The 10,669-nt window shown below is 35.8% G+C and overlaps 1 protein-coding gene across 1 annotated transcript in view; it reads left to right on the top strand.

Moving 5' to 3' along the window:
• ADGRB3 (adhesion G protein-coupled receptor B3) overlaps positions 1 to 10,669 on the top strand; it is a 790,044-nt gene that overhangs the window by 251,489 nt on the left and 527,886 nt on the right. The window contains exon 3 of the mRNA XM_018560884.1: positions 6,923 to 7,033. Within this exon, the coding sequence (XP_018416386.1) occupies positions 6,923 to 7,033 (111 nt within the window). The remainder of the gene's footprint in view (positions 1 to 6,922; positions 7,034 to 10,669) is intronic.

Below are 10,669 nucleotides of genomic sequence, written 5' to 3'. Positions count from 1 at the left end.
GAAGCAGGGAGAATGGCCTGCCGATGACAGCTGGGCAGAGCCAGCGTTTTTTGGCTGTCACATGCAGCAGCCATAAATTGTTAGTGTTTTGTGACCTGGGCACTGTGAATTGAGGATTTTTTTTACCATATAGAGGGTTATTCACAAAGCTGTCGAAGGCAGCCATGTGAACAACCGACCTGAAGTGAAGTGACTCGGCCGAACATGCTCAGCATGTTCGGCCGACCCGAAGTGCAGAAGGAGTTCGACTCAGCCAATCCAACATCTGGCTCGGCTGTTCTGCTCTGTCCCTCTGTGGAAAACAGAAAAATAGTTTAAAACTCTGCCGAGCAGAATAGAAAACCAGTTAAAAAAGTAGAAAAAATTATTGGGATGGAGCTAGCAGTGACAGCCAGCTCCACCCAACTATTATCTATTGGCCGGGACCAGCTGTCATTACAATGAGAGCTTAGTGGGGACGGCGGTGATATCAAAGCCGGCTCCACTAAGCACTCATTGTAATGACAGAGCAGCGTCCCCTAGTTACCTACGATGCAAAGCTGGCTTTGATATCACCTGCGGCCCCGCTAAGCTCTCATGACATTTCAGAGTCCACTGGTCACTAGGTAACCAGGGGACGCTGAACTGTCATTACACACTGAGAACTCGGCGGAGCTGCCGTGATATCACGGCGGCTCTGCCGAGTTCTCATTGTAATGACAGATCAGCATATCACCAGGTAACCAGGGGACGCTGATCTGTCAATGCAAGTGGCTGGAGCCAGCCGTGAGATAAGGGCTGGCTCCGCCCAGCTGTCAGTAGCAGGCTTTCAGCTGGCCAATGGCCGGCCGTTCGCCCAGCTTCAGATTTCCCCTCGGCTCAGTCCAGCCGAAGCATATGCCTTCAGCTCGACCGAGCAGCTCGGCCAATTTCGGGAGTTGAACGGGCTATAGTGAATAGCCCGTACAGCAGCCTTTGGTTCTACTGAATCGGAGGGCTCCCGTAACCGAAGCTAGCCGAAGGATCAGTTGAAGCTATGGCTGGATCCTTCGGCAGCTTTGTGAATAACCCTCATAATATGCAGTAGTGTTTCTTCTGGTGAGGTTGTGCAAGTTCAGTATAGGATAGGCAATTAAGCATCTCCTCCCAACAGGTAAATGTCCTGTTCTAAATGTTCTCCATCTGCTAGGGTTTTTTGTTGATGTGTCAGTATATGCTCAATTTTTAGACCTTCATTCTATGTTTAAACCTCTGGGTCAGCATAAAGTTCAGGTACTAGCATTTTCAAAAGAAGGATTGGTTAGCAGACTGCAATCTACACATTTATTCCTTTAATTTGTCTGCATGTTTCCCATATTTTCCTAAATGAGTGTTTACCCTGTAGCAAAGATACATGTCTGGTCAACTGGGGACAGCCTGGGGTTCTGATTGGTTAGAACCCTTTCATCTGGATCAGGGTGGAAGAAGCATAGCTTTATTGCCCACTAGAAAATTAATTAATCTTTTTATTTCTGCACCAGCTTGGCAAACCAATCTTTACTACAGCCATTCTATCAGGATTAGATGAAATGTATATGTTTTTCTAAATGTCCCTTAAACTGACCGGATACTGATTAAAGCACAGGTTTGGTGGACTGTCATACAAATATAGTTAAATAACAACAGCATCTGATTGGAAATGTAGTGATGAACAATACATTTAATTTAATAAATACATCATAAAAACAGAATGAATTGTGCTAAATGAACCACTTGTTGACTGGGGTGTTAAACCCGCTTCCTGTCCAGGCCATTTTTCAGTATTCAGTGCTGCAGTATTTTGACTGATGTTCATTCCATCAAGCAACACTGTACTGAAATTAATTTTATAAAAAATTTTTGAGACACACCAAGCTTGTTTTTAGTGGTATTTAATCACCACTGGGGTTTTTATTGTTTACTATACAGGTGAAACTCGAATAATTAGAATATCGTGCAAAAGTTCATTTATTTCACTAATGCCACTTAAAAGGTGAAACTAATATATGAGATAGACTCATTACATGCAAAGCAAGATAGTTCAAGCCGTGATTTGTCATAATTGTGATGATTATGGCTTACAGCTCATGAAAACCCCAAATCCACAATCTCAGAAAATTAGAATATTGTGAAAAGGTGCAATATTCTAGGCTCAAAGTGTCCCACTCTAATCAGCTAATTAAGCCATAACACCTGCAAAGGGTTCCTGAGCCTTTAAATGGTCTCTCAGTCTGGTTCAGTAGGAATCACAATCATGGGAAAGACTGCTGACCTGACAGTTGTGCAGAAAACCATCATTGACACCCTCCATAAGGAGGGAAAGCCTCAAACGGTAATTGCAAAAGAAGTTGGATGTTCCCAAAGTGCTGTATCAAAGCACATTAATAGAAAGTTATGTGGAAGGGAAAAGTGTGCACAAGAAGCAGGGATGACCGCAGCCTGGAGAGGATTGTCAGGAAAAGGCCATTCAAACGTGTTGGGGACTTTCACAAGGAGTGGACTGAGGCTGGAGTCAGTGCATCAAGAGCCACCACACACAGACGGATCCTGGACATGGGCTTCAAATGTCGTATTCCTCTTGTCAAGCCACTCCTGAACAACAAACAACGTCAGAAGCGTCTTACCTGGGCTAAAAAAAAACAGACCTGGTCTGTTGCTGAGTGGTCCAAAGTCCTCTTTTCTGATGAGAGCAAATTTTGCATCTCATCTCATTATTCGAGTTTCACCTGTATAATGAAAACAGTTCCGAGAATTTTGAAAAAACCCTGTTTTCCCTATAAAACATTTATTAGCACCCTATTTTTTTGGTAAAATATAAAAGACGGGGTCATATCAGGTAAATATACACTAAACATGTCAAGCTTTAAAATTGCGTGCACCCACAAAATTGCAACAAACTACCATACCTAAAATTTACCAAATTGCTTTAAAAGCTTTTAGTGCTCATCAGTTTAGTATTATCAGTGATTAATGGCCCTAAAATTATTTCTACCACTCCGACATTTACGGCAATATCTATAACATAATATATAATAAATATCTATAATATCTATCTATGTGTGGCGTAATCGCTGTTTTACGCATATTTATGTTTTTTTGTGCATGCACACGGGGCAGGGGACTTACATTTTTTGAGGTGTTTTTTATGTCAATGACATTATTTTTTTTTTACGTTTTGTTTTTTTACACTTAACTTAATTGCTATCACATAGGGGGCTAACAAGCTGCTCGTTCCCGCGCCGAGAATCAGGAACTGCTCGTACGGCCGCAAAGGATCTTGGGGCGGGCGCGAATGCGCAGTTCCGATTCTCGGCCGGGAGACGAGCAGAGACGCAAGGTAAGTCTATGGACGCAGGCACCCGCCTGCAGATACCGCTGGATCGGAGAGACAGAGCAGTCAGCGCTGGATCGGAGTGACGTCACACCGCTGGAGGGACAGATGAAAACATGGGGAAAGAAGAGGAAGATCGGAAAAAGAGACATCATTTAAGGTAAGTGCTAACATTTACATTGGGGGAGGGAAGTTTTTTTTGCCTTTAATGTCACTTTAAAATAAATACAGATATTGACAGCTTTACATTTTTTTTAACTGGTCAAACAATCATTACCAGAATGCATCAAAAAGCCAATAAAACACTGGAAAAAATAATTCAGCTAAAAGTAGTCTATTATACTGTAGCAGCAATTAGAGGGCTGACACTAAATTTACTTACTAAAAAGGGTGTAACTTTTATACAGCAGTGTTTTACCTGCTATCTTAAACAAATTATCCTATGAACTGAAAATCTGTATAGTTCAGTGACAATGATGTTTCTTGTATTTGCCATTTTCTCTATCATTCTGTAAGACTGCCTTAACTTAAAAGTGGCAAGTACTTACAATGCATGATTCATATTTTGTTAAAGTAGTTTCTTAGTTCTTTAGCCTTGAGCTTACTGAGATGAAACATATTTTTCAATTTTCAGCAGATTTCAGATATTGCCATGTCCATCAATGCAATCATTGAAGCATATAAGCAAACAATAGGAGTCACAAGTTATTCAGCACATAGATGTAAAAGACTGGTACTTTCAGCTTCCTGACTCCGTAGCTAATGTACTATGCTCACACTTTCCTTATTAATTTATATACTGCTTTCTCATTGATTTTAGATTTTTCTTAATGCATATGAAACAGTTTAAGAAAACCACATTTATATATATACATATATATATATTTATACATACACATATACATACAGAAGGTAAATTGCTGTTTTTTATTTTTTATATTTTACAGTGTGATAAGCACACAATGCCAACTATACTATCATTGATAAGCCACAGCTGCTGCTGCCGCCTCCACATATACCCTTGTGTTTATAAAAGTTTAATCTGCTGAAAATGAATCTGCTGAACAACCTTGTTAGGTAGAAACCCCCATACAGCTTTGCAGCCAGAGGCAGGTTGTATGCAAGTGAAGTAACTGCTTAATATGTTACATATTTTTTTATGCAGGAGTTAACTCCACCAGTAGTTCAGTCTTATTTGATTTCTGCAAAGTTAAATCACATTCTGCCTTCTTAGATCTCCAAAATACCAATGATGAGATCCCCCCAATGCTTCCTTCCTTTTTTAATGCTCGATTTCACTTGTTCAGCACGATCAGATATGTATCAAAGTGACAAATTATTAAAAAATGCAGGTTTATTTAAGATAATGAAGCTTCTGCTTACTTCCAAAGGGGTTCTCCTAACTTTATTTTTTACTTAACTGTGTTTTTGAAATGACCACATATTTTCAGAGGTAGTGGTCACATTAGCCTTTTCAATGCTAAGGGAAATGAGAAGTACAGATGAGAAAAACAATTATCCAGGCTCAAGATGCAACACAGTTCAGAAAAAGCTTTAGCTCCCATTTAATACAAGCACACAAGCACAACCTAGTCTCATTTGCATTGTTTTTTTCTCTAGTGTGATTTGTATAACCTAAAGCACCCTTTTTCCTACACAATTGACTGACTAACAAGAGGAGCATGGCAGAGTGCAGCCCTTGCATGTTAATATCAACCCATATTTCTTTCAGCATTCTGCATTAACAGGAATACTATACCAAATGTATGAGAACCAGGAATGGAAAAGCTTTGTTAGCTTAAATGTAAATTTAGATATGATTATATAGTTAAGTGTAGACCTGGTACAGGACACGTCACGTTTGGGTGACCTTCTACATATTTACAGTGAAGTGGTGCATTGTGGGTAGGAGTTTTATTTACATGTTTTAAATATTGTTTGCTCTCTAAGACACCAGAAGTGCACAATGTTTAGCACCTTCTACCAAGGAACAGTTATTTTAAGACCTTAATTTAGGTAGAGATGGAAAATCAGATGGAATTTTTTTCATGATGACCATATCTGCTAACATGGAAGTTGGAAGTCCCAGCTGCACATCAACTACTATTAATGACATTGGTTTAGTACTATTAGACATTGGTCTGTAGTAAACAGATGGATGGCGATCTTTCTATGTAAAAAAAACCAGTAGAATAGTAAAATGCATAACCCCAAAACATTGAACATTATTTCTACTGATGACTTGACAATAAAGTAAGATTAAGGAACATTTTGGTGTGCTGGTGTTATACAATCTATCTTACCTGCAAATAAACTCAACATTATAATTCATTGGTCTATTAATTTGGAAGTTAGGTTTGAGTACCAAACATCTGAGTCCCTGATGTATGGCCATATATGTGTATGGTTAAATCTGTTAAAGAGTTCCTTACTAGGACTCATGTCACAATCTCTATGAAAAAATCAACTAAGACATTGTATGTAAAGTCAGATTAATACAATTCCACTGAATGACCAACCATATGCTGCACTAAAGTGGCCCTTTTTTATATGCATACATTTATATTTATTTAAGTCAGCCTTGTTTACATAGTATTTGAGAATATGAATTAGGCCATTCACAAGCTGTTATTTTCAGCAAAGATAACAAATGTATTTTTTCTAAATTGAACAGTTCATAATTTTTCTTTCTAGTGTAGTATTAACATAAACAAACTGACAATTAACACCATGGTGATAATTTCCCGAGATAATTATTTATAAATGCATGCATTGATATGCAATGTTGTTTGTCATTCAACAAGACACAAAGGCTGTTTTTAGAAATTATATTATTTTTGTAAACTCTAGCTCTGCCTGTGCAGCATGTACTCTCCTATGTTTTTTGCTTAAACCTTTCCAGTTTTTCTCTTTTTGCTTGGCACCCCTATGGCTTTTTTTCTTTACAATGTTAAACAAAACTCCCCTATGTTATGAATATTTTGTTTAAGTTTCATAGCTTGATTATATATACATTTAAAAAATGTTTGGAAACAAAAGAACAGGGGGTTGTTTAATACTACCACTACCGAATTCCATTGACACAGCATTTTATAAAGATATTTCTTCTGTAAACTGTTTTTGTGCTTAATCACAAGTTTGTGATTACCTGTTACTTGATACAGGATTATTAACTATTAAGAATCATATTTTTTCTTTTGCATTTTTAAGCTTTGATTGCTACACTCATGTCTCCATATTAATCCAGCCCATGCCAATTGACCCTCAGTTAATCATTAATAAATAAAAAATACCTAATATCTCTGCATATTATATATATGCTAGTATACTTGAGGTGTTTAACATAATTTTATATGTACATAATTTTTCTGTCATAGTTATATTAATTGAAAGGTTCACTTGATATTGACTTTGATTTTATGTGTAGAATTATTATGAATAGTTTAGCTACTTCAATGTTAACTGGTTTTTATATAACTGTATCACACCTATGGAAGTATGTTTAGGTACATATTGCATGAGACATGAGTGCTGTTACTTTTTTTTGAGAAATGTCTACACACAAGCTCTCATAAACCTTTATTCTGTCTTTAGAATTTGGAATGATTGGAGATCATACAATTAAAAGTCAGCGACCAAGATCTGTTCATGAGAAAAGGGTCACCCAGGAACAAGCTGATGCTGCTAAATTTATGGCACAAACTGGTAATACGTTAGTTACATTTTTCTATTTACTGTTATCAATTTTAGCAAAACCACTGCATGCCTCCATAATCCTTTGCATATTTGTCAGTTTTTTTCTAAGCTGATACTTTTTTTACTCATTTATTTTTTTTCACCAGTTACAGTTCCATAAATAAAGTAGCTGAAAAGTAAACAGATCACTTCCATTTCAAATGTGGCTAACTAACCCATTGTCTTTACAAATACAGATGTAATGAATCTAATTTCAATAGCATAAATGTTTACTTTCATGGAATGATCCTATACCATATTTAGGGCTCATGCAACTGACCTTCACAGATATAGCCTAATACTCAGTATTCTGATGATGTTAGGTTGTAGAAGGTGGTCCCAAATTACCTCTATAGTCAATGCAGATTTTAATGCCTTTCCAGCATGGTGCAGGACTTCATGCACTTTAGCCGACTAAGGATGTTCCATCTCTAAATCTTATATCTGATAATGTGCTGACCAGCACTAAATTTACACACTAGTCTGTGTTCACCTCAGAGGTGAATGGGGCAGCCTTGTAGTTTACCTCTTAAAAAATAACTCTGTGACAGTGTGAATGAGCCCTCACATGGGGAACATAATTAATTTTCATGTTGGTACAGAAAAGTATGGTACATCTGTAAGTGGAAAGATGTAAAATCAAGCCATGATGTCAGTAAGCTTAAAATACAAGTTGTTCCTTTATGGAAGAGCACCTTTTAGCATTTACAAATAAATATTTAAATTGTTCTAGGCATAACCTTATTTTAAAACTGATTTTAAACTTTAGTCGGGCAAAAACTATTGTATAAGTGAATCCAATTTGATGCTCAGCACCATTCTGTTGGCTTCATACATCTCACAGGCAGGAAAGTTGACTTGCCAAGGAATTCTTCTCAATAAATTTAGCTTTACTTCAATTATACTTTTTTTTTTAAATCCTTTACATACATGTTTGTGAATGTCACTAGCTGCTAATTCATAAAATGACAACTTGTATTTTAGGTTTATTGATTCTTTAAATATAAATTCATTTCAAATGTGCACAATTGCTGAAATCAATATGCTTCATTTATTTTTATCTGCACACTTAAGCTAAATCTTGTTTGTGTTAACCCCCTTATCAGATGAATCAAAATAAATATCTAGCATTGAAAGGGTTATGGTGTGCAATAATGATGCACTATAAAAATGCTTTCAATTAACAGATGGCAAATAGCTTGTCTTTTTAGTAAAGTAAATTAAATATATTAGAATATATGGAGCTGTGATGATCTGCAAAATCACAGAAGGTTGCAACATCTTCAGGGAACTTATTTATAAAACACAGCGTTTTTCCATTTTTATTAAGAGTTAAGTGAAAAAAGATATGTATACTATTTTGTGAGGGCTACACTATATTACGTAATGGTTTACACATCTTTGGAAGGTTGGATTAAAGCTTAGTTAGAGAAGGACAGTAGAGTAGTATGTCCTGTTTTTATTAAAGCACTAATTATGTATTATTTTGTTGCTTAACATAAATATTCACCAAGGTAGGTACATAGCGTTAATTGCCCAATTGTTTTAGCACATTTGAGGTATCTCTAAAAACTGGAGCAGACACCATCTTGAACAGCTACCCACAGAAACCAACCAGCTCCTCTCAGGTTGTTCAGTCATGATTCAAAAATGAAAGATAAAACCTGTTTGGTTGCCATACACAACTGCTCCAGATTTTGTCTGCTCTAGTTTTGATACATTCCCCTCATTGAAAGTGCTTTTTTACATTTTTTAAAGGGCACCTTGATATTGTTTGCTGATTATGGAAATCTACTTTTACTGTCCTTAGAAAGTATGGAGATATGTAGATATGAATAGCTTAATGTTGGCATTAGAACTAACAGAGCCTATTTCTAATCCTATGCAAGCATTAGGCAACTATCCTTTTATGAATATAGTTGTTTTCCAATGGTTTGGGTGCACTAAATATTTATGTAATTAAGGATAATTTACTAATGCAGGCTTTTTAATACAACTATGCAGTAAATCTGTGTTTCTTTAAATTGCTCATCATCATTTGAATAAAAAAAAAACTAAATTGTATTTTCGAAGGAATTACTGCTTATCTGCCCAGACAAAAAAACCTGAAATAGTTCAATAAATATAGCTATCAAAATTCAGTTATCAATTTTTATATAGTGTGAAGTGAATAATTATTACTCTAGCATTAACCATAAATAGTTAATCATGTTCAGTACAGTTTTGATTTTACAAGACACTTACTACTTGAAGAAAAAACACAAATTAAAGTACAGGATGTGTACATGTATATATATATATTTTTCCAAAATAATAAAATAGTACTTCACATTAGTGTTTTATACATAGATCTAGCCTTTATTATCATTGTTATTGTTATTGGGATCAGATGGTTTACTAGAGATTCCTTTATAACTCTAGAAAATTCAAGAAATCCCTGGTTAAGATACTGTATGTTCTTTTGGCAAGACATAAAACATTGTATTGAAATTGTCACTTCTGTAGCAAACTTTCAAGCTTAAAAGCACACAGGCTGTAGAGTAACCTTTAATTTCTTCCATATATTTCTGTGTAAAACTTCTATAAGTTCATACTTCTGTGTTTAACCATATAACAGACAACAACTTCTGTTTAAAAAGTGAACTAACATTTCTGGGAGCTTGACCTTTAAAGAGGACCTTGGTAGGCAAAGTTCTATACAGCTAAAGCAATTAAATGTCCAGTCTCAAAGCCCACGCATATAACAATAGTCATACAATAGTTTTAAATAGGTATGAGATCATATTTAATCAAGCAAACTAGTTCAAAATGGTGCATACAATGTTCAGTTAAAACACACATCTTGGATTAAACCTTGGGTGACATTCATATTTCCTATATTTCTATTACATTTGGTTATTTGACACAAGTTGTTTCTTTACATTTTAAATTTTTTGTAACAAGGATTGAGAGCAACCAAAACAACATGAATATCTTTAGGCTACATTGTTTCTTCTCCTCTTTCTAGGCCTCAGTTTGAACTAACTTCATCCCAGTAACACATAGCATCTCATGTAATTATATGAGACTTTCTTTCTGATGTGGCTCCCTTCACTCTCTAGGGTCATATGGTGGGCAAGAGAGAAGCAGTAATTTATTTAGATGCGTTAATGAGGAAAGTTTTTTAGTAGTTATTGATGAGTAACATCATGCTTTTCTAGACACATATAGTTTAGCATAGGAATGGCAGCATCCTTGCTAGGCTTGGTATTACTCAGTAGGCTCTGTATTCATAACTGTGGGCGGCAAAGTGAACACAATCTCTAATAGCCCTCATGATTTTGCCTGGAAACAGTATTTAATTGAATCCATCAAGATTTTGTGGTATAAATGTTTTCTTAAGGCCAGAACAATGGAATTCGGTATGGCAGTGCTGCCAGCTATAGCCACAATATCCACTATTTCAGTAAAATGGTGCAAAAGGGAAGTTATGAAACTTAATGCTAATAATAAGAAACAACAACATTTGAGACAGTTAATGCTAGATAATTTCTCTTTATTATATTAATATATAAATATTATTGTTATAACAATAATATATCATAATTATATAAACTTATTCACAAT

Source organism: Nanorana parkeri, unplaced genomic scaffold, assembly GCF_000935625.1.
Source record: "Nanorana parkeri isolate BGI_ZX_2015 unplaced genomic scaffold, ASM93562v1 scaffold484, whole genome shotgun sequence".
Lineage (NCBI taxonomy): Eukaryota > Metazoa > Chordata > Amphibia > Anura > Dicroglossidae > Nanorana > Nanorana parkeri.
The sequence above is the reverse complement of the archived record's forward strand: the minus strand, read 5'-3'. Positions and strand labels throughout refer to the sequence as shown.